The sequence below is a fragment of the Malurus melanocephalus genome, unplaced genomic scaffold (genome assembly GCF_030028575.1).
Source record: "Malurus melanocephalus ecotype Western Australia unplaced genomic scaffold, MMel_1.1 scaffold_86, whole genome shotgun sequence".
Classification (NCBI taxonomy): Eukaryota; Metazoa; Chordata; class Aves; order Passeriformes; family Maluridae; genus Malurus; species Malurus melanocephalus.
The window spans coordinates 1,683,514-1,707,148 of record NW_026623318.1 but is presented as its reverse complement, the minus strand read 5'-3'; the positions used below and the strand labels follow the sequence as shown (position 1 = coordinate 1,707,148).

The 23,635-nt window shown below is 49.2% G+C and overlaps 3 protein-coding genes across 4 annotated transcripts; 2 read left to right on the top strand and 1 right to left on the bottom strand.

Moving 5' to 3' along the window:
- Positions 1–1,100: 1,100 nt before the first annotated feature.
- On the bottom strand, positions 1,101–6,343 carry CHPF2 (chondroitin polymerizing factor 2). Of its 2 annotated transcripts, none has more exons than XM_057367911.1 (4): positions 5,824–6,343; positions 3,490–4,054; positions 2,868–3,050; positions 1,101–2,581 (listed from the first exon to the last, which is right to left on the bottom strand). In XM_057367911.1, the coding sequence occupies exons 1-4, from the start codon at positions 6,093–6,095 to the stop codon at positions 1,319–1,321; spliced, it is 2,283 nt and encodes a 760-aa protein (XP_057223894.1). In that variant the 5' UTR covers positions 6,096–6,343; the 3' UTR covers positions 1,101–1,318. The 2 variants fall into 2 exon arrangements, with proteins under 2 accessions (XP_057223894.1, XP_057223895.1); XM_057367912.1 differs by having other exon boundaries at positions 3,490–4,088; positions 5,824–5,882.
- A 171-nt stretch (positions 6,344–6,514) lies between these two features.
- Positions 6,515–16,968, top strand: ABCF2 (ATP binding cassette subfamily F member 2). The gene is made up of 15 exons (XM_057367910.1): positions 6,515–6,593; positions 6,824–6,991; positions 9,252–9,464; positions 10,391–10,573; positions 10,858–11,029; positions 11,182–11,277; positions 12,330–12,432; positions 12,515–12,610; positions 12,714–12,833; positions 13,384–13,473; positions 13,701–13,811; positions 14,069–14,131; positions 14,582–14,710; positions 15,523–15,726; positions 16,356–16,968. The coding sequence occupies exons 2-15, from the start codon at positions 6,838–6,840 to the stop codon at positions 16,491–16,493; spliced, it is 1,872 nt and encodes a 623-aa protein (XP_057223893.1). The 5' UTR covers positions 6,515–6,593; positions 6,824–6,837; the 3' UTR covers positions 16,494–16,968.
- Positions 16,969–20,151: 3,183 nt separating this feature from the next.
- Positions 20,152–21,233, top strand: LOC130574545 (late histone H2B.L4). Its single transcript, XM_057367822.1, has 2 exons — positions 20,152–20,271; positions 20,950–21,233. Exons 1-2 carry the CDS (start codon positions 20,152–20,154, stop codon positions 21,184–21,186), a joined length of 357 nt encoding a protein of 118 aa, XP_057223805.1. The 3' UTR covers positions 21,187–21,233.
- The last annotated feature ends 2,402 nt before the right edge of the window (positions 21,234–23,635 follow it).

Below are 23,635 nucleotides of genomic sequence, written 5' to 3'. Positions count from 1 at the left end.
AACTAATGTTACTGACTTTGCATACTTCTTTTAAACTTTTCTAGTATTTCAGCATCTCTTGTGATGCCAACACTGGACCTTCACCTTGTACACCTCATGAGATAGATAGGTTGTATTTTCTACACTCTTCTCCTTCGGCAGTGGCCCTGTAGCAATGAAAGGGTCAGTCCCACTTGTTGGCTCATCGCACAAATTCACATCAGGGCTTTRATTTCTGGAATATTCGCTGGAAAGATGATGCTGGAAAGCTGAAAAAGTATAAAGATTAGTGGGGTCTTGATGGATACGAAGCTAAACATAAGCCAACAACATTGCCTCAGAGCAAAGGTGGCCAACAGCATCCTGGGCCGCAGCAGAACTGGGACCAGCAGGTCAAGGGCAATGACCTGTCTCCTCAGCACAAATGAGACATACCTGGAGTGCTGTGTCCAGTCTGGGCTGCCCAGTACAAGACAGCCATGGACATACTGGAGTTAGTCCAGCAAACGGGTGTGGAAATGTTATGTAATCGGAGTGTTTGTCCTAACAGTGAGACTGCAAGAGCTGGGACTACTGCACCTGGAGAACAGGCTTAGCACAGTCTCATCTGTGTGTGTGGGTCAGTAATGGGAGAGTGTAACAAAGATGCAAATAGCTGCTGCTCATTGGTGTCCAGTAATGCTGCAAGAAGCAATGGGCACAAATTGAAATGCAAGAAATTTCATTTAAACAGGATAAAGAAGTTTTTAACTGTAGAAGTTACTATCCACCGGAACATACTGCCAGGAGGGACTATGGAGTCTCCATCCCCAAGATATTTAAACTGGAACCACTCCACAGCTCTGGAAGAGTCAAAACCAGCAAAGTTAAAGTGACTGAATAGCTTTGTCCAGCTAAACCAGACAAGCTTGAAAAGGTGAAATGCATAAACACACAGGAGAGCGCAACAACAGCCTGGAGAATAGCACAGTCAAAGTAACTTTGTCCAAGTGCACAGCTCATATTCTCTCCCTGCATTGCTCAGCAGAGCTGCATAGCTTTAAGTAAGGTCGACTCTACCACTTGTTTACCATGCTCATCCCAGAGGCTGCAAAGTTTACAAGTGACTACATTAGTCTGCCTGGAAAGAAAATGAGATTTATTTTTTAAAAAAACCCAAAACAAACCAATCCCCTCCACTGAAATAGCCTCACTCCATGGCCCATGTGCCTCAGAGTGAATCTGGGAAAGTCCTCCTTCTCCCTTGACCTCACATACCCTTCACCCATAGCAAGGCTGGGAAGGGGATGGAAAGTGCCAAGTGTTAAGGTGCTGAGAAGCTCTTGATGCTCCTCATCTCTCAAGTGCTGTTGGCCTGTTCCTGTTCAAAGAGGGCCATGGCTAAATGTGAGCGGGACGCAAGTCCTTCCAAGTTACTGAGTACACAGCGGTGGTACAGCTCCTCACTGAGCCGGGGGTTGCAGCTTCTCAGTGTGTACTTCTGCACGAGCCCTGGCTCCACAGCCCTGAACAGGTGCARGCCAGAATAGTGGAGGAAGACATCAAATACCTCCATGCTCTCCAGCACCTCTTCTCGGTCCAGGATATCAGCTGCGAGYTTGGTACGTGCTGTCATATAGTCAGAATTATAAAAGCAGGCCTCAGCAAAGGAATGTCTGTCAAAATGCCCATCTCTCAGGAAGTCAGTGTTGGAGGATGCTGTCTGCTCACCACGGTACACCAGTGCGGGGTTGAACTCCTGGAAATGCACAGGGAAAAAGACCTGCCAGTTGCTGATGGTATTCATGCGGCAGCGGTTCAGAAACTCCATGTTGATTTCTGTCCAGACACTAGCCAAGAAGAACAGTGTATCCACAGGGTGCTTCTTTGAGACTACATCCATGAGCTTCACTTGCGATGGCACCTCTGTTTTAACACTAATCCATGGGATTTTAACTTCAGTGTAGCGTTTCTCTAGCTCTCCTACCATGGCTTTGACTCCAGCAAAAACATCCACTTGACCAACTCTCTGGGCATCATAGGGATGGTAGATAAAAAGCAAAGTCAGCAAGGCATTATCATGCGTGTCCAGTGTGTTCATAGCAAACATATCCAGGAAATTTGCCACAAAATCCAGGTCCTGCACTGTCAAGGGAAGCACCAGTTGCACCCGTGTGGCCTCTGTCACATATGGCATGGGAATAATTTCCACCTTACTTAAGGGTCGCACCAAGCTCACTCTCTTGGCGAGAACATGACTGTGACCCTTCTGGGTGGCGGCCTCCAAGAGCAGGTCCAGTGTGTACTCCATGCCCCGTGTGGGGTCGAAGCGACGGTAACCATTCAGCAGCTGCCTCTTGCTGAAGCGGAGCAGGGGCTGATAGAGACGGTTCAGCTGCTCAACCGCAGACTCAATGATTTCACTGACATCTGCTTTACTGGCTCCAGAGAGCTCACACTTCGGGGAGCCATCAGGACAGGAGAAGAGGTGCTGTTCAGTGAAGTAGTCCCAGCTGATCACCTCAAAACGGGACTTTGGAAGGAATGGGGCGTTAATGCCCAMGGGCCAGGTCACACCTGCCTCACCTGCAGGGGTCAGTGCTGTCAGGTTCCTGATCTGCATCTGTGCAAAAAAAAAAAAAAAAGCACAAACTGATCTCACCATGTTCTCAAAGAAGTCCAGGCCAGTTTCTCCCGAGTCAGGCCCACCTCACCACCTACAACWTGGGTAGTGTCACATCAGCAGTTTTGGGTAACATGGTGTCAGAAGTGCTGTTTCTGAGACGAGGGACTGTAGCCTGTGTCTGACTGACAGCTGCCCACAAACAGAAGCAACAACCTTCCTCCAGTGTGCTGAAAATGAAAGAAGTCTGGTCAAGGASTTTTTGCAGATACCCCTCACCACATACCTGGAGGTCCTGGATCTCCTGATAGACTCTGTCCAGCTGGATCCTGCTGAACTGCTTGTGCAGCCGGTACATCAGGGTCATGTCAGAAACAGGGTGCACTGCAAGAGCTGCTTGGAACTCCTCTTCTTCCTCCTTYTCGGGTTCAGTATTCTTGACCAGTTCGTAAGTGTGATAGTGCTGGCCCTGAAGCAGASAAAGGCCAGAAGGACTGGCATGGACTCGAGCTCACAGAGCAGCTTTTCCTCACCCCAGACACACATCTGCCCCTCTTTCTTTACTGACTGTAGTACCCAGAAAAAAAAAAAAAAAAAAGGGTAAGTTGTCCCTCCCACCCTGCACTACATGKRCACTTGCTTCTTRKTACCAACATACCYTTTATCCTACCTTCAAAAACCTGTGAATCAGCCCCTGCTAGTAGGCTGAAAGTTAAATCCYGTGTGTGTGCTCTCTCCCTCAACATCCAAGCTGTGATTCTGCCCCTCCCCCGCCAATGTTGCCATATCACACAGCCCTTCCTTCCTCTACAACTCACAGAAAAGCCACTTGGCTATGCAGTAGAGAATGAGTGAGAGCATAGGCTCTGTCAGGCTCAGCTAACGAAACTTGAGCACGGAGGTAGTACCTGGAGCTGGGAAACACAAGTGATGCCAAGGAAATCAATGATGCAACGGCCCAGCCACTCATCTGGGCGCACACTGAGGATCTCATTGCGACAGCTATCCAGGTGAGGATGCAGCTTAAGCAACAGGCTACGGGACAACAGGTAGCCAAAGCCCCCGTGGCAGTAACGGGCYTGCTCATCTCCCCCGATGAATTCCTCCGCTCGCCCCAGGTACACATCTTGGTTAATACTCAGGTGTGTCACCAGAGCCTTGACYTGTTCAGCCTGGGCATAGGTGTCATCCTGCATGATGTAGAACCAGTCATAGTCAGAACCAAAATGYTGATGGATATAGTTCATGGTCTCATACATGAGCCAAATGGGCCGCTCGTCACCGTGGGCCACCAGCACCATGCCATGRGGCACCTTGGCGCTGCGCAGCCCAGTAAAGTACAGCAGGCGTGGGAAGTAGTGGGCCACTGTCTTGTTCACTGCCACTGCCAATGTGTTCAGTGTGGCCTTGGAGGTCAGCACAGCCACAAASAGTCTCTCATGGAATCCCAATTCTGTCTGGATGTAGCGAGTTCTGTAAAGGAAGTACATACCTACATGACAAAAAGCTGGAGGAGAAAAAATCAAAGAATTATGGTAACTTGGGATAAGTCTTTAACTTCTGGAATCTACCCAGGGCAAAACAATCGAGCCTGGTCATAGAGCTTTAAGATAAGACTCTCTAGTGAAAATGCTATTTTGTAAAAACGCTTGCTTCCTTAAAGGCAGCTACAACCTCACATTATCTATCTGAGCTGGAAAACTCTGCCAATGTAATTAAAATACTAGAGCTAACCACTTGCAGCTTAGTACATGATGCAGCTTAGCAGGTATGCTCAATTAAAACAGGAAGGATTGTTGAGGAGTCCCAAGTGCTGGTGGCCAAGGTGTGCCAGCTGCACATGGGGCCCTGGGTGCTGGGAGATCCCAGAAGCCCCAGGCCATGAGGCAGCAATGGGTGGTGGACTTTGGCCTTACAAGGGGAACAAAGCCCTGCAGGACCCAATGAACAGTGAGAAGACGCCAGACCAAAAACCACCATTGAACCAAAAGGCACATAAGAAAGCATATGAATAGAGTACACAGAGACTGTGAGGSTACCAAAGTCCAGAGGTCAGCGCCATCCTGAGCTGTTATGATCTTGCTGCACCACAACTGAAACACTTAAAGAAACCAAAGGGACTGCTACAAGAAACCTGGTGCTGAGGAAACCTGTCTGACACTATGAGTGTGGTGTGTGGAAGGAGCTGAGCAAGGCACCTGTTGGGTCACCAGAGCTGTAGCTGCAAATGAGCCTCAGTYCCAGCASTGACAGCCTAGGGCAGCRCCAGTGTGATRCCMRGAGTGGCTCCTGGATGGTCAGGCAGGAAATTTGCTTAATACATGTGCTACTGTTAATTAATCAAAATTTTCTTAAGAGGTAGACCAGTTTTAAAAAGTTTCAAAGAATAATTTAACATGTTCTATTAAACACAAGTAACAAAAAAAATCACAGAATCCCAGAATGGTTCGAGGCAGAAAGGATCTTTAACATCATCTAATTCCAACATYCTGCCACAGGCAGAAACATTTTCCACTAGACCAGGTTGCTCCAAACCCCATCCAGCCTGGCCTTGGACCCTTCCAAGGATCCAGGGGCAGCCACAGCCTCTCTGGGTAACCTGACCGAGTGCCTTGCCATCCTAACAGGAAASAATTTCTTCCCAAAATCTAATCTAAACCTACTCCCTTCCAGTTTGAAGTCACTGCCCCTTGTCTCGTCACTCTGCATCCCTGTAAACGGTCTCTCTCCATTTTTCTTGGCTGCTGCTTTTCAGATGCTGTAAGGCACAAAGGCACCACATCACTGTGAAGCTKCTTTTTCCAGACTGAACAATTCAAATTCTCTCAGCCTTTTCTTTCATGCCTCTAGTCTTCTCAGCAGCCTCCTCTGGACTCAGTCGAAGAAGTTGATCTTTCTTTTGTATCAGGGACCCCAGKGCTGAATGCAGCATTGCAGGTGGGGTCTCACCTGAGCAAGGCAAAATTACTCTCCCTGTATTGAGAAAAAATATTCTCACTCTTCTTGGGCAGTTTTGCTTCTTGGGCAGTTTTTCTCCCTCTTAGGTTAATTTCCTGAACAAGTCTCTTGCATCCCTTAAGGTAACAATCATGGGCGTTGCCTTGGAGCACCACGCTGTTACTACACAAATTATTTCAAACAGCAAATTCCACTTTAAATCTGTTCACTCACATAAAGATTTAGAACTTCACAAGAGAATATTTTGCTTTAAGGAAATCCAGGCCAAAAAAAGCAAAACTTACCTGAGCACTTTTTTGTAAGGCTTGTTGGGGTCTCTGTAGTACGGCACAATCCTGGGCCTGAAGTCCTCGTGGCCCGGGCCCAGCCTCTCCTCCGCTGCCTCGGGCGGAGCCCCACGGGCGGGCGGCGCGGGCCGGCCCGGTGCCAGACAACGTTCTTCAGCCGCGGTGTGGCTCCAGGAGGCGCGCAAAAGGCTCAGGCTGCAGCCCAGGGACAGTCCGAGCAGGAGAGGCAGCGCGGGGCGCAGCGCGCTCAGCACCGCGCTCAGGCGCATCGTGGCAGCTACGGCCGGGCCGCGCTCACRGGGCGGCCGCAGGACATGGCGAGCGCGGGGCGCTCGGTCGGCGGCGGCCCCGCGGGACAGCTGACCCGGGGCTCTGCCACCCGCAGGCCGGTGACACGACGGACGGAAGGCTGGAGTTCCGGGCCGGGGGAGTGGGGAGCGGCGGCTTCAGCCTGACCGCGCTCTGCCACTGCCACCTCACCTGCCGCATCGCCCCGCGCACTTCCGCTTCCACTCTCCTCTCGATGGTGCCTGGCGGCCGCTCTAGCAGTAGCGCCGGCGCCTCTATGGTATCTGCGGGGGCGGAGCCGGCCCGGCGCGCAGCATGCCGGGAGGCGCGGCGGCCGTGMGGATTGCGCTCCCCAGAGCCGCGCGCCGCCCGGCGCAGATGACGCTCAGCGCTGCGATTGGCCGGTGCGCTGAAGGGGCGGGGCGCGCGCACGCGGTCGCGGCGGGGCTGTTGCGACAGAAGGAAAGCGCGAGCGGCCGGTGCGTGCGGGCCTGGGGAGCCCAGAGCGGGGAGCGGGGCCGGGTGGGCAGCGCAGCGCGGACAGCCCAGCGGGCGGGCGGGTGGTGGGGACTCTCGGCAGGAGCCGCTGTGTGTTCCGGGCCGGGACGGGCGGCCCGTGGTGTCGCCGGGGCGGGGAACAGAGGCGGGGCGACCCGGGGCGGGCCGGGTCGGCGCGGCCTAACGGCGCCTGTCGCCCCCTCCGGCGTAGCTCCCACCCGCGCCATGCCCTCYGACCTGGCCAAGAAGAAGGCAGCCAAGAAGAAGGAAGCGGCCAAGGCCCGTCAGCGGCCGCGCCGCGTCCCRGAGGAGAACGGCGATGCCGGGACGGAGCCACAGGAAAGCCGGCCCCCGGAGGCCAACGGGACGGCGCTGCCAGGTGAGAGGATAGGCAGTCCCCTGTCTGCCTTGCGTGTCCCAGGGTAGGGGGCCTGGCCGGGGCCGTTCCCGGCAGAACCGTGTGTGCTCGGCTGTGCCCCGGGTGAGTGAACCACGACACTGATGTTCCTCAGATGAAACGCCTCCGGTGTGGGCTGCGCGGAACGGGGCTGCTGCAGTCGGTGCCGTCGGGACCGCTSTGCTCTGAGGCAGCAGGACACCCGCATCCCCGGGGGGCTCCGCACGGGCCGTGTGCGTGAAGGATGCCCGTGGCCATCACTTGGGGCATGGCAGTGTGAAGATGGAGAGGACCGATGGTGTTTTGCCCCTCTCAGACAGACACTGTCCTGATCTTCTGCTACTTGATGCCAGACCTGTTTAGGATCAAGTAGGATTGGGGTTTGGGGTTTTTTGGGTTTTCATTTCGTTTGGAGTTTTTTTTTCTGCTGCAGAAACCACTGTAGYGTTTGAACTCTTTTCTTACTGCTATTGCCCTGACTCTGCTCACCTGTTTCTCTGAGACATACCTGGTTTGCAGACACTAACAGYCTGCCTCTAAAAGAGGTTTTGTACCTGCTGGAGAGGTTTTGCCACAGGTGGTCCTAAAGGAAATAGGTAACGCTTACAGAAGGAGAGTTTATTTTTGGACCTTCCTTTATCTCACCTGGCAGCCCGCAAGGTTCTTCCAGGCTCAGCCCGTGGTGTGCTGTGCCAAGAGGCAGTCGGTGTGTGGCACGGAGCCCAGGGCCGGGGGAAGGTCCGCTCTTGCCCGTGGGTCTCTCCGGAGCGCCGGGGCGGGCGGGGGCCGCGGGGTCCGGGGGGCCCCGGTGAGCTCGGAGCCGCCGCCGCTGCGGGGGGACCCCGGCCGGAGCTGGCCAATCGCCGGCCTCTGCCGGGGTTCATTTGCATTCCGCCTCGCTATTGGTGCAGCCCGGGGTGGGCGGRGCGGCCGAGGCTGTGCCCGGGTGTCGGGAAAGGCTCTTCCCCCGCAGGGATCGGGCACTGCCCGGGCTCACCGGGAATGGGCGCGGCCCCGAGGCTGTCAGAGATCAGGGACTGCGCTCTCAGGCACGGGGCGGGATTGTTGGGGTGTCTGTGCAGGGMCAGAAGTTGGACTCGATGATCTTTGTGGGTCTCTTCCGGCACAGGTGATCATGTGATTGAGTCTGTGTGTGTCGATACCGGCATATTTCTTAATGAGCTATTTACACGTCGGGGGTAAAACTCACTTGCCTATTTTTGGTCACCTGTTTCATTCCTTCGTGTCACTGCTCTGTGGCACTGCCCAACGAGATCCTGTATCAGTGCCAGTGGTGTTTTTTGCTTCTTGGCTAAGGCATGTTTGCCATAGYGTTAATAGTGATTTCACTGAGTGAGTGGTTTTGCCAAGAGTGCTGGATGCTGATAACCAGGATGCCATTCCGCGCTGGCACAATCTGAAATCAGCTCTGCCTGCCAAGATTCCCAGTGTCATTGGCTGCTTCAAAGTGTAGCATCTCTCACTGAGGAGTGAAATCAGCCTGTGACAGAAGGTCAGCGTGATGGGAAAGGRGGTGGTGAGCCTCTGGCACAGGCTGCCCTGTGAGAGGCTGTGGCTACCCCATTCCTAGAAGTGTCCAAGGCCAGGTTGGTTGGCTTGGAGCAACCAGGTCTAGTGGAAGGTGTCCCTGCCYATGGCAGGGGGTTTGGAATTAGATGGTCTCGAAAATGYAATCCAAACCATTCTAGGATTCTGTGATTCTACGATTTGCTTGTACTGTAGGAGGAAAGGAAGAAGGGGACATGCAGGTAGACATAGCAGMTTCTCAGAAATTTGTAGTGACTGTTCCAGTGCTGCTGCTTCTTCTCTATTTTCACCTTTCCCTTCATTTATTTTCTAGTCAATTCTTTTTTCTGGCCAACCCATTTCTTAAGCTTGCAGGCAGTGTTTTGTAAGTTCTATTCCAACCCTAGTCCTTCCTGCAGGTGGGTTTAGTCCCATCACATTCAGAAAACTGGCTCAGTGTTCTGGCTGCTGACTTAGTTCTGATGATCCTGTTTTATTTAGATATTTAACTGATGGAAGTTCCTGCTAGACGTTATATATCCACTTACCAGCTTAGCTGAAAAGCTGAGTRTCATTACATGTGGGTCTCCTTAACTCGTCCATAGAAATGGGGACCTGTGAGTTGTTTTTGTGGTGCTGGGCTTTTTGATACAGGGACTTATGGCTTCCGTTGTGTTTGTAAATCTGTCATACTTCTGGTTTTCTCTGCATATAGAGGTGGATGCTCTTACAAAGGAGTTGGAGGACTTTGAGTTAAAGAAAGCTGCTGCCCGAGCYGTGACAGGAGTGCTGGCCTCCCACCCCAACAGCACTGACGTGCATATCATCAACCTCTCACTGACCTTCCATGGCCAGGAGCTGCTGAGTGACACTAAACTGGAGCTGAACTCTGGGAGACGCTATGGSCTGATTGGACTGAATGGGATTGGTAAGCTGTGGGGGAAGTGACATGGCTCCCTGGAGCTCGGTAAAGGTGCCATGCTGCTGAGAAGCTGGGCAGGTGCAGGTGGGAAATGCTAGAAACCAGAAAGAGGGCTGTTAGACAAACATGGCTGGGACACAGCAGTTTCTGTTCTCCCATTTCTCCACCCAGGAAGGGGAATTGCTAGGATTGCTGATAGAAGTCTGAGATGGTGTTCTAGATTTGGACTGTGATTTTGATCTTGTTTCTGTTGAGAGTTGGGTGTTGTGTCTGGGATCTGTTAAGCTGCCTGATTCTTGTTTGCCTGATTTGCTTAGTAGTGCCAGTAAACCCAATGCTGATGGTATTGGTCAAAGAACTTGTACTGTATGGAGTAGTAGAAGGTGTGTGGTTTGGCCTTCTGGGAAAACAGCTGTACAGTCCTTGGAKAAGGTGACACTACACTAAGAGATGCAGAATATGGGTGTGATTGGAGAGGTGCTAGTAAGAGTGACCATCTGGTTTAAGTTTCAGGAAGATCTAGGGTGTTCATGGATGAGTGCATTACTTTCCTTTATGATAGAAGTTTGTTTTTTTTTAATCTGGGATCCTGATAACAGCTGTCAGACCTGGTAAGACAGCAGAAAGTACAACAGAGATACAGTTCCATAAATCTGGGCAAGGGCTGAAGTGCAGTCGTTTCCAAAAAGCTTCTTCATGTTTCAGTCCTGTGCTTAGGGTGTTGAGYCTTAGCTAGGAGGGCAGCCTGTCCTAGTGAGCCAGTGGGCTCTGCTGTGCCTTCAGTTCTTCTGGCCTCTTGGGAAAAAATTTCCACAGGATTTTCTGAGGTTGGAAAGGGAAGGAATCAGTTTGAGCTGAGTGTATCTCATCTGTTTCACTGTGACATTATATCTCACTGAATCCAGCAATTAATTGTGATTATCTGCACACAGGGAAATCCATGCTTTTGTCAGCTATTGGGAAACGAGAAGTGCCCATCCCAGAGCACATTGACATCTATCACCTGACCCGAGAGATGCCTCCCAGTGATAAGACCCCTCTGCAGTGTGTGATGGAGGTGGATACAGAGAGGGCCATGCTGGAGCGAGAGGCAGAACGTTTAGCTCATGAAGACGGTAAGGCTTCCCAGAGTCCCAAGAGGCGTTTCCTCCATTTTCTTCCCTACYAAAGGAAATTTGGGTTCCTTGGTGGAGTTTTCGCATGTTGTGGTACCTATTTCCCCSTGCTGCTACTAATGGGCACATTATTTCATGTAGCATCTTAAGGCATGTCTCAGGCTTGGATATAGGGGGGGGCAAATAGGGGTAAAGCAGAGGGACTGTGAGATTTCCCAGCTGTGCAGCAGTGCAGATGARAGCCCTTTATAAGTAGAGGTGCTGACCAGCAGGCTCTGTTTCAGCGGAATGTGAGAAACTCTTGGAGTTATATGAACGTCTGGAAGAGCTGGATGCTGATAAGGCAGAAGCACGGGCCTCACGTATCCTTCATGGCTTGGGGTTCACGCCAGCCATGCAGAGGAAGAAGCTGAAGGACTTCAGTGGTGGCTGGCGAATGAGGGTGGCTCTTGCCAGGTGAGTGGAATAATGCCTCCTGCCTCTTGTGAGAATGCCTGCCTTCTCCTGACTCTGCAGAACCACAGACAGTTCTGAGAACTCAGAACAGTGTTGAGAGGGTTTGGGTTACCTGCACTTACCCTATGCTGTCATTTCCCCTGTCCTTGCAGAGCGCTCTTCATTCGGCCTTTCATGCTTCTGCTTGATGAGCCCACAAACCACCTTGACCTGGATGCCTGTGTGTGGTTGGAGGAAGAGCTGAAAACGTAAGCATGGAAGAGTTTGCTGCTTCTATGGGTTGTGCTTTTCTGCTTGTCAGCATGCAAGCAAGTTCTGCAGGAGTAACTGGACAGTTCTTGTGAGTGCATAACTGTACCAGTCATACCTTCTGCTTGCTTCTACATGAGATTCTTGATGCAAGGATAAAGAATTCAAGACAATCCCCTGTCTTTCTGACACTGAAGAAGTCAGAATGCTGGTTTGTACTGCCAGGTTAAAGGTGCTTTCTTAAAAGCCAGGAGCAGGCCTTGGCAGCCTGTGTACCAAGATTCTGTATTGTGCCAGTAGTGTGAGCTTTCCAGACTTGGCTCTCAGCTCACCATTTGGCTCTTCCTGCCCACCATTTCTCTGTTTTCACAGAACTGCAGTATSAGTGTGTTGGTTTCATCTTTTGCTAGTGTGTGAGGAGAGGCAGTGTGTAAGCAAAAAGCTTTAGAATAGTTAGGAAGCTCATGTTATCCAGTGTGTGCATTAAAAGARCTGTATTGTGAGAAGGGCTTTGCCTTTGCAGAGGTTTTGCCATCAGCTCTGTCCATTGAGCCTTTTGTATCCTTGCTTTAGAAGTCAGGTGCTTTGGAAAAGAACTTTGAACCTCTTTTGGGGAGGCCTTAACCTCTCGTACAGATCTGGAGCCAGATGCAGTGTGCCTAAGGGATGGGAGTCTGTAATGAGGGGAAAGTAAGCAGCAAAGGTTGAGACTTCTTAGAAATGTGATGTCAGTGTAGTCAGCTGTATCAGTGGCACAAGTCACCTGCCACATAGGCAGCTCTGCGCTTTTTGTGACAACAGGTGAAGACTATCCAGCGATGCAGGGTGTTTTACTACAGTGAAAACTGTTGGACGGATTTACTCACTGCAGTTGGTTGTAGCGGCTTTACTGCTGATTTCCCAGASCATCTCCCAGGCTGTGACCTTTTTGTTTTTAATCTGACTGTAGGCAAGAGAAATCTGGTGTGTATAAAGCCTTTGTCACCATCAGGGCCAATAAAAAAGATTTCTTTTCCTAGTTTAGTCTCTAATAACTTATGTGGTGCCACAGGTTCAAGCGGATCCTTGTGCTGATATCCCACTCCCAGGACTTCCTGAATGGTGTCTGCACCAACATCATCCACATGCACAACCGCAAACTCAAGTACTACACAGTGAGTAAACAGTGCCCCATGTAGCCAGCAGAAACAGAAGCTGTTGTCTGGGTACATCTGATGTTCCATGCTCTCTTTCCAGGGAAATTATGATCAGTATGTAAAGACTCGCTTGGAACTAGAAGAAAATCAAATGAAGCGATTCCACTGGGAGCAAGATCAGATTGCTCATATGAAGGTACCTGCCTAGTTGCATGAGCATCCTTCTACTCTTTYAGGTGGGCATCCCTGCCCCACCTCAACCTTGTCCCTGTGACTTTTGGCTAACTCTTTTGTTGCAGAACTACATTGCACGATTTGGCCATGGTAGTGCAAAGCTGGCCAGGCAAGCTCAGAGCAAGGAGAAGACCCTTCAAAAAATGATGGCTTCTGGCTTGACAGAGAGAGTTGTGAATGATAAGGTAGGATCAGGCATGGAGTTGCATCTAGAAATCTGTATTTAAAACACAGACTATAAAAGTAGAAGGGTCTTTAGCGGACAGCAGAAATGGCTGACAGAGCTGGTAGCAAGAACGAGATACCCTTCCTGATGCCAAGGATCTCTCTACTCAGCATGGAGTAATGCTGAACAATAAGAAGAGGAACTTTCTAGATGAGGGAAGCGGAGTTGTTGTGTCAGTAAGGCTATTTTGCAGATACAGAAATCAGAAAGTAATGCCTAGGGCTCGTGGGATATGGGAGAGGGTGTTCAGTGCAGATTCTACTTGTTTCAAGAGTATAAAACCCACATTTGCTTCAAAGGGAAAGAAACAGGGATCCATTAGTCAGCAGATGAGCTTGCAAGCAGCTCATCAGAATAAATCTGAGGGAGTTTCTAGTGGGKCTTATAAGAAGTCGTGGTCTGGTGCCTTGGTCTGCAGTTGATGTTGGTAGTGAGGCATGGTTATACCGGCATGACCAGGCTGTCTCGTGTTCCAGGGTGTCTCACAGATGGATATTTTGTGTTAACAGACTTTGTCATTCTACTTTCCCCCCTGTGGGAAAATTCCGCCTCCTGTCATCATGGTGCAGAATGTCAGCTTCAGATACACCAAGGATGGGGTGAGTATAGAAGCGTGCACACAGAGATTGCTTATATTCCTGCCTTGTTTGGGAGTGGGAGTCTTTTGGCTGAGCTTCCTGATGGGGCTGCAGCAWATGACTAGTGGAGCAGAGTTCTTGGCTGTGCTAATGCTGGGCCTGCTGGGGACAGAGCATTACAGGTGCAATGGAGAAGTTCTGGGGAGTACTGAAAAGGCATAAAGTTTCATGGTATTTGTGATTTGCAGCCGTGGATCTATAATAACCTGGAGTTTGGGATTGACCTGGATACTCGTGTAGCTCTTGTTGGACCCAATGGAGCCGGAAAGTCAACACTGCTGAAACTGCTCACAGGAGAGGTTTGCTTCATGCATTGTCTACCCTGCTCTGGACCTTTACTTTTGGGATAGTCTTCAACAAAAGCTGTACTTATTTGCTAGAGCACCCCATTCAAGCCTTAGAAATCCTGTAGTTTTKTTGCAATATAGTGCTTTTGCTCTCATATTACCTGTTCAGACTGCCTCACTTGTGCCAGAGTGGAGATAGCTGGATTCTGTATTTCTGGCATACTGCAAGAGAGATTTCSTGGTGAAATGATTTTCTCTTCTCCTTCTAGCTGCTGCCCACAGATGGGATGATTCGCAAGCACTCACATGTGAAGATTGGTAGATACCACCAGGTACTCCTTACAGCAGTCCACAGGGACAGGGAATGCTGAGGAAAAAGSTGTCAGGAACCTTGCCCCTCTAGTTCTCCTTCTAAGGCCTCTCCCACTGCTGCCTTTCTGTGTCAGGAGATGGTGGAAGGAACTGGAATGGTCTCCAGCTCATGTTCTTGCCCTGCAAAGAGGCTGGCTGTGGTCCTTCCTATTCAGTCTTCCACCTGCTATGGCAGAGCTGGTTGCCTTGTGTTTGGTGGTGGACAAGCCTCCTATTCTGAAGCAGCATTTGTACTCCTGAAATGGAAATTATTCCTTAATAGTTCCTCACAGGTGCTATCCCATGGGTGGGGTTATTGGCTCTTGCGTTCTGCCATTCACCTGCTACCAGAGGGGTGCAAAGTGGGGAGTGCTTAGGGCCCTGAAGTGGCTGGCCTGCACAGCCTGAAGCTGAGTTTTCTTCTCTGTCAGCACTTACAAGAGCAATTGGACTTAGACCTCTCACCCCTCGAGTACATGCTGAAATGCTACCCAGAGATCAAGGAGAAGGAGGAGATGAGGAAAATCATTGGCAGATATGGTCTGACAGGAAAGCAGCAGGTGAGTATGAGCTGTTGATGTTTGCTTTTTGTCCGTTTGGGGAGTAGAGGTGCTGTGTTTGCTGTTGCTCTGCTGGTGTCTGACAGTGTGATACAGTATGCAGCAGGGCACACTGGAGCATCAAAATGCTCTTTCCATCTCTTTGAAATTGGGGAAAAAATAACTCGGGGCTCACGGGAACTTTCTTTGGGTCACAGCAATGTGTGGGTTGGAAGGGGTGACCCCCTCAGACTCAAGGTGAAAAGAAGGCAAGTTCTGGTATAGGGGTAGACCTGAGCACATTTTAATTGTAAGTTGGAACTATTTCACTTCTCTCTCATTTCTGAGATGAAAACCAGGCAGAAGTGCCAGAAGATTCTCAGCTATTTGTGGGGTCCACTTGGTTCAGACAAGAGGGTGTGCTCACCAGTGGTGCTCTAAGTCCAAGCATGACATGCTCCTGTACATGGCATATTATGTGTGTGACAGTTGTCCACATCACTGCAGTTCACTGTTGATTTTTGCCCATTTGTCACTGCAGAAGTTGAGAGTAATTTGATTGTTGTGTCAGTGAATACCAGTCAGACCAATTAGCTATCTTTACGCACCTTTGGCACAAGCTGGGTCTTGCTGTGTAYAGTCCTTGAGAAGCCCCTGGAATTCCCTTCTTGTGTGGGTGAGAGAAGCTTAGTGTAGGTGTAAGGCTGACTGAACATTAGTCCTCTTGTATTATGGAGCTGCTGGGAGCCCAAGGTGAGATGCAGGTGGTCTGGGTCAGGGTAGCAGGCTGTCCCGGTCACTGCAGAGCTGCAACCCATGTGTGTTTTGGGCAGGTGAGCCCCATCAGGAACCTCTCTGATGGGCAAAAGTGCCGTGTGTGCTTTGCCTGGCTGGCCTGGCAGAACCCTCACATGCTCTTCCTGGACGAGCCCACCAACCACCTAGATATAGAAACCATAGATGCACTKGCAGATGCTATCAATGAGTTTGAAGGAGGAATGATGCTTGTCAGCCATGACTTCAGACTCATCCAACAGGTAAGGACAGTGGTGAATTTTGTCAGAGCACCGCACCATTCTAACTTTAGTAATTGAAAAAGGTGTTTTCAACTCACTGGCTCTTACTCATCCCAAAAAGGTGGGTGAGTGCAAAAAAAATCACTGGTCATAATTTCCTTACTTATGTTAAACGTGTATTCATGTTAAACAATTACTGAGCTGGCCCAGGRAAACAGGTACTTAAAATAAAATAAAAACCATCACAAATGTCAAGTGCTGATCTGTCAACTCTACCTTTGGCTGCAAGTTGTGAGTATGATTTTATTTTTCAGTGTGATAGATCCAACTAGCTMAGTTGTTTCAATTTCAATTCTCAATTTAGCAAGAAAGGCTTTTCATCTTAGTCCATTAACAATATTAGAAATATAGAGGGGCCBAGGATTTTCAGTTCTAAAATCTTGTGGAAATTACTTGGAAAACACCAGGGAAGATGTTTCTCTGTAGATACTTTTCTTTGGTAATTGAAACGTGAGAGTTACCCAACTTTTCTTGGCAGATATCAGAGAGTAGTTTTTAGTTAACTATAATTTTGGTAAGATTATAAAATTGTGTACTTCAAACCTCTCTCCTCCTCCGCCTCCTYTTCCTCCTCATGTGTGTGCTCTCAGGTCGCACAGGAGATTTGGGTCTGTGAGAAACAGACAATCACCAAGTGGCAAGGAGACATCCTTGCCTACAAGGAGCATCTCAAGTCGAAGCTGGTGGATGAGGACCCACAGCTCACCAAACGGACCCACAACGTGTGAGCTGAGGAGCCCCCAGCCCATGTTCTCCATATGGCTGGCAGTGGCCACGCGACTCGCCTGCCCACCAGCAGGAGCGGGACTGCTGCACCCTCTGGCTGTGTTCTAGGATTGCTGCAATACTGCTTCCCCTCGACTTGCCTTGCACCTCTGTGTCTGGACAGAGCTGTTCTCTCCTGATCTGGCTACCTTTGGGCAACTGTTTCCTTATTTAGATGATGTCCCATCTGAGCCAGGCCTTGGAATCTAATGGCTTGGGGTCACAGCAGTGGCCGCTGGGGTGTCCAAGCTGCAGTGATACACAAGTGGAGACCCCAGCCCAGCTTCTCCTGCCTTTTCCTTCCCAATTTCTGCTTCAGTTTAGATACTTCACTTCAAACTCCTCTGGCCTTGGTTTGTTTTTAACTATTATTTAACAATGTAATTAACAGATCTGCCCGAGAATCCATCAGTCAATAAAGAGAGAAGAACAATCTTGTCTTGTTTTGTAGCCATGGTAGTTGGGGTGTTCTGGGGTGAGTCAGCAAGTGCTGAGTGTTGTGTGAGGATCAGCCATTCCTGCTGAATGTTCAGTTCCTCAGTACAACCAAATCTGTGGCCAGACCTTTGAAAAGATGTGAAGTGGTGAGCACTGAGCTCTGGAGGCACTGAGCAGTGAACAGGGTCCCCAGACTGAGCACTGGGGTTCAGGCAAGTCACTGGACAAGTCATGGATGCTTCTGTTATAGATGATGACARACACAATTTGCCAGTGTTCTGAAGATCTGCATTAGAGACAAAATGTGCATCTGTGGAACACCAGTATGTGTTCTCAACAACACAGTGGCCGTGGCTTTATGCTTCACCTTGGATTGTCTAATAATGAGACTTAATAATGTAGGAATTTTGGACTAAGAATTTGTTTCTTGTTCCTTGCCGGTTTAACTAAAGACTAATCAACTGAAGTTTAATTTTTATTTTTGTCATCAGTAACAGATTTTTTGGAAAGTTGATGTTCAAACCTCACCCTGAGCCACAGAAGCTTGAATAAAATACATTTTTAATTTATTACTAAAAAAGGGTACTAAAGAGAAAGGTAGCAAATCAAACCCAATAGCTTTTCTTGATCATGAGTCATTGTTTTAATTACTACTGACACAKGAGAATGGTAGCACTGGTCACATGMAARGTTCATGTAGCCTAGCAGCCCATCCAGCAGCACATGTTGCTGGGTGAATGGAAGGACAGGACAAATGAAGGAGTCGTGCTCCCTTGCAGTGCATTCTTTGGTGCTGACTGACTGGCTTTGACTCTTCGAGTATTTCCTTATTTTTCTTTCCCAAAGGGTCAATCCAAGTTATGACTGCTGCTGTATGTCATCCGTAGGACAAATGGCACAATGGGAGCTGCTTCCGATAGATAAAGTTGAACCTTCAGGTTTTTCACTAGTTTTAGCAATGATCTGAGAGGAGAAAAATGTGTTTTCTGGGAAATTAATGCCAATTAGTGTAAGTGCTTCCAARTTCTGCAGAAAGGTCTAGATGGCAATAAAAAGTCACTTGGATGAATATCTCACAGTGGAGGACTTGGAAGTTATTGGGTAGAGCAAGGGAATGAAAACCCACAGGGAAGTGATTAACCTTGATTTGTTCCATGGTGACCGTTTTTTCGGGCTGTGTTGATGCAGCTGTGGCAGACACGTCCTGGAGTACTGATCTCAGAGACAGCCACAAGCTGGGCCAGCAGCACTTCAAGGTGTTTGAGCTGTCAATTTTCTGATTTTGCAGAAAAGCAAAACTATAGATAAATTACAAGAATTGCTCCTTAGATGCGAAGATAGTAATTTCTGTAAAAGAAGTGATCCAGTGCCTGTGCAGTCACTCTTGCCTGTAATCCAAAGGTGAGGTTGGCTCTAACACAGCCACAGCCAGAAGTGGCAGGTACAGGTTTGTGGGTTTCCCCCTTGTATGTGTGCTGCAAGTAGATCCATACACCACAAAACCATCASCAGGATGAATCAGGCCCAGCACACAGCAGCATGTACAGCCTCTAGCACGTGCTGTCGAGTGATGCAGATAGTAATTCTCCAGCTCTGAGAGTTCAAATCTGATTGTACTGCTCAGTGGAATGGCCTCCGCCCTTGCAGTGTAAAGCCTCCCTGTGCCTAATGCTGAGTGACCAGTTGCTGCTGCTCCTCCACCAACGGGCTCCCTTGCAGTTACATAGTTTTTGAGAAGAAACAGCTGTGTGTGTGTGAGTGTGTAACACTCAATCACAAACACGTGGCAGCCGGGGAGGGATACAACAGCCCCCAGGTCCTTCAGCACAAAAGTCACTGTGTGCTGTAACCTGAGACCAAGGTATCACAGTTCCCATTTCGAGGACAGCAGTGAAATGTTGCTCAGAGTGGGGAGCCCGGTACTGTTCCTTGACAACACACAGCCTCTTACAAAACACAAGTGGTGATGTCCCRTGCTCCTCATTCCCAGTATGAATCACTCCTGTTTCCAGAGAATCCCACTACCACATATCTTCACAAGCCCATTCTCCTTCACAAATGCACTGACATGAGCATTCCAGCCTGTCCTGCCTGATCACTAATGTTTCAGTTTCTGGGAGCAAGAACCTCTCYGTGGCACCAACCCCCCTTGTCACTGTGACAGTTATTTGCACCAGGGGAGAGATCAGGTGTCTCCCCAAGAGGAAAGGCTGAGAATGAAACTATTCAGTGCAACACTGTGGGCTGCACAAGCAGTAGCAGCATGACTGACTGAGGAGTAAGTCTCCCAAGCTCACCCTTTGGAAGATGTGATTTGCTTAGGACGTGCTGGTATGATGTGTGTACCTGAGCTGGAGACGCTACATGGCAGCACAGAGACCCCRGTGTGTTGCCCCACCAAACAAGCATACTGGCATCACCCTTCTATGAAATGGCTGTTGTGGTGTCCACTGAAACACTTCCTTTTCTATCCAACGCCCAGAAAACAGTTTTGTTCACTTCTCAGCTGTGTTGCTGCACGTTTTTCCTGGAGAAGTCCAATTCCAGCATCACTAGTGTAATCACTGTTTCCAACACAGACCAAATTCATACTTGGGGTGTCAGCCCTCCACTGCCTCTCTTCTGTCACTCCAGGCCCTGTTGTGTGCAGCAGGTGGGATCCCAAAAGCAGGCTAGGTAGCAGGGGAAATCTGGCTGATAGGGGGCTTACAATGCCATTGTTTTGTTGCTGGACCAATGYTTCCTGCAGTTACTGAGTTTCCCCTGATGGCATTACCTGTTCCATAGCACAGATGTGATTCCATTTGATTCGAGAGTACTTTGAGTACTCCATTTCACACCCTTGCACCAAAGCAAGATCCCWCCTTTCACCAGACCCCTTTTGGACCTGGGAATGGCTCTTCTCTGGTAATTCTGTCCCACATAAATCAGATGCTTCTGCTCTTGCCCCATCTTTGCCCAGGTCACACTCAAACCTCTCAAATCTGAAGGTTTAGTTGAATCTGTCGCTTCCAAGTTCCTCTCACACCAGCTGCTCTTCATTTACTGCAAAGTGAAATCATCAGCCACAGGTGTGTACTTGTCCTGCTCCTTGGGGGCTGCAACTGAGGCAGGTTAGGGTCTGCTGCCTGTGCTATATAACCAGCCCCATGGGAGCTGCTTCTTGCTCTGTCGGAGGTTAAGATGAGCTCAGAAACTTTRAACAAACCTGGTAATGCTGCTGCCTCTGCGGACAAAAGATCWAAGAGGAAGCCTAAGAGAGGGGGAGCTTTCTCAGTCTATATTTACAAAGTACTGAAGCAGGTGAGTAAATGTTTCTTTTTTGCTAGAAACTGCTTTGTACATAAAGTAACTTCAACCTGCTGTATGTTAACACTATAAAGAGTAAGGAAGAAAAATCTGGGTTTCTGGAGACATGGGGAAGAGTGTGAGTGGGTACAGCAGAGRCCCAGCTGAAGCTCAGAAGTTGAGTGGGTGGATTCTAGGTGTAGTAGTGGTGGATCTGGAGGAGAAAGGATTTCCTAGAGGGAATGAGCTCTGGTGCACRGCTTTGCCTGAAGAGGTAATTGCATACAAGTCAGTACAGTACCAGCTGCTGCTGGCCCTGTTAGTAGGTGTCTCTGACTGTTTTCAAGGGGGAGATGAGAGCATTTCTGGAAGTGGCCATAAGTTTTCTAGATCACACTCATCAGCATGAACCTGTAGCTAGGACTTGGAGACTGGAGTATTTCTACCCCTCACAGGCCTTTTTTCTTTTTTTTCCATGGGGATTGTGAGGGGGAGGGTTCTGCCAGTGCAATTCCAAAGCTCCTGTAGCATTATGAGAGCCTCTCCTGAGTTTAATGCAAGGGGCCTGTGATTTGAAACCTTTAGGGTGGCAATGGTAGGTCCTTTTGGGGTTAGAATGCCCTGTCTGGGATGAGGAATGGGGCCCCCACTCCTTCCAGGGTGATGAGATGGTGTTTGGTTACCATCTGGCAGGTGCACCCAGACCTCGCCATCTCCTCCAAGGCCATGAGCATCATGAACTCCTTTGTCATCGATGTTTTTGAGCGCCTGGCCTCGGAGGCCTCGCGCCTGGCCCAGTACAGCCGCCACGCCACCATCTCCAGCCGCGAGGTGCAGACGGCYGCCCGGCTCCTGCTGCCCGGAGAACTGGCCAAGCACGCCGTGTCCGAGGGCACCAAGGCTGTCACCAAGTACAYCAGCAGCAAGTGACCAATTGGGCCCAGCAAAACCAGCCTGGGCTCTGCTTCTTCTCCTGAATGAGTTGTATTTGGTCTTACTCAACTTAAAAAGCTAAAACTTCTGTTGCCTGCTTGCAAATATAAAATGCTTAGAAATGCACATTGTGTCTTTAATCTTTGCATCACAAATTGTGAGGCAGTTTAAACTGTGGCCATGGGATTGTTTGACTGGAAGGACAGCTGCTGCTTAGAAACAACCACATACAACTTGGAGCAGGAATCTGGGGAAAGCTGGGGTCATTATCAAAGCATACTGGGTTCTCTGCAGTTCTCCWAACTCCTTATTATGGTTTTCAGATTCCTGACTGATAAAAGCTTCTGTTGCCTTTGACTTTCCTGCTGTTCTTCAACTGCTTCCTTACTGTGGTGGGTGTCTCTGTCTGTGTTATTAGTTTGTACTGGTCAGAAGAGAAGCTAAATCTCTCTGGGTCAGTAGCATGAAGTTAGCAGTGTAAAGGGTTTTTCTAATGTTCATAAACTATTTTCAGAGATGTTGTTCTTCGTTTGGGTTGTTTTGTTTTGTTTTTTTTTTCTGGTGGGCTGTGAGGATGACTGTAAGTTTTTTCTTGTTTGTTGATTTTGTTTTGTTTTTGTTGTTTCTGTTGTTTGGCTCAGGTTTTGTTGCTTTTGGTATATTTTCTTCTGGTGAAATTTTTTTCCTTTTCTGGCAGAGGCAGAACCACAGCAAAATGAGCTTGACTGACAGGGAGAACAAACTTATTTTTCTAGACATGCCTGTGTTCTGATCTGCTTACGGTGAGGAGAGGCAAGTTTTGCCTTGATCCATAATTGTGGAAAGGAATTCGGTTCTAAACATYCTTGAAAGTGAGATTAAAACACAAATGAGGTTAGATGTTGGGATCCAAAGTGGKAATTCAACTGTGCTTTTCTCCTTTATGGAGGAAAAAAAAAAGGAAATAGAAAAGTAGAAAAATGCCAAGAATAATTATGAAAAGCACAGGAAAAGGGTTACCACCACCATGGGTCCACAGCTGGCTTATAGAGTGCAATGGGGGAGATCTGTGTTGGGTGTGATGGGTCTCTACCCGGTGAAATCCCTCTAAGAGTTGGCAAGGAAGCCAGAGAGCGAGCAGAGCCACGGCAGCCAGGCCAGCAGGATGGGGCACAAACAGCCTCCTAGGAGCTGTCAGGACCATGAAGGACTGCCCAAACTTCAATATTTTGTAGATTTATGCAGCCCCTGTGGAAAATGAGGCACTTGCTTATAGAGTGTGTTGAAAGTTGCAACATCACATCCACCTCATACCAACAGAAGGTCTGCAGAGAGCTTCGTCTTTTTTTTCTTAAAGTTCATTGGCTGGCTTGTCGGTATCTGGCGAAGTTAGCCTCATGTACCCAAAGTTTATTATTTGGTTGCCTGATGTATCAACTACAAGCTCATTCATTGACCTTCAAAGAGGTTGCCTCATTTTCTAAAATAAAGCAGTTTCTGAAGTTTTTGTGGGAGGCAGTTCAAAACTCTAACTCTCAAACCCTTATCTTCGAGGAGGCAATGGAGAAACATTCCTTAATTATTCACTGCAGCTTACTCCCCTTTCCAGCAGCTCTCCCAGCAGCGGGACGAGCAGCCGTGCTCTCTGGAGGGACGGGGATGCTGAGGAGCAGCCTGGAGCTGCAGTTCTCCTGCTGCCCTGGAGATGGGTCTCTCTGACTGCCTGATCTCAGATCCATTTCTGCGGCCCCGGCGGGAGCCCCGTGCTGCTCCGGTCGGAGCCTGCTGCCTGCGGAACGGCAACTTCCTTCTCCGGTGCCTGGGCTCTCTTGGCAGATAACCTGGCTGGCTATGAGGATAAAGTGCTGATTTATGGTGAACTAAGTGGCTGTCTCCTGGAGGTGTCTGATAGAGCATCGGGTGAGCCCCAGAGGAGTAAGGACTTATTGGTGTGGGTGCTTGATTCTCCAATATTCCACTTTTGCATCCTGTTTCATGTCTCTCATTTTCCCCCATCCCCAACAAAGACTTGAAGAATGGAGTTGGTGGTTGGCCTCACACCCCTCTTACTAGAGCCCTGCATTTCCTTAGAGATGTGACAGGTAGTGCAGACGCTGATTGAGGGGCAGGAGGAGGAAGTTGCGCTTGGAATGAGGGAGTTCTGTCCTAGATCTACTCACACTGTCCCTTCCACATTTCCTGTATGGGGGTGAGTGCGTATCATGGTTTGTCCCTGGCCAAATGCCAGGCATCCATGAGAGAGAGCCACTCGCTCTCTCCTGCCAGAGATGGGCCGAGGAGAGAAAAAAACCAAAAATTAACTAAGTTGTAGTAAGTTGAGATAAGAGCTAGGAGGAAACACTCCAAGGGCAAAACAGGCTCAACTTAAAGTTACAAAGTGAATTTATGACTAACAGAGGCAGAGGAGGATGATGAGAAGTAAAAGAAGCCCCTAAAGACACCTTCT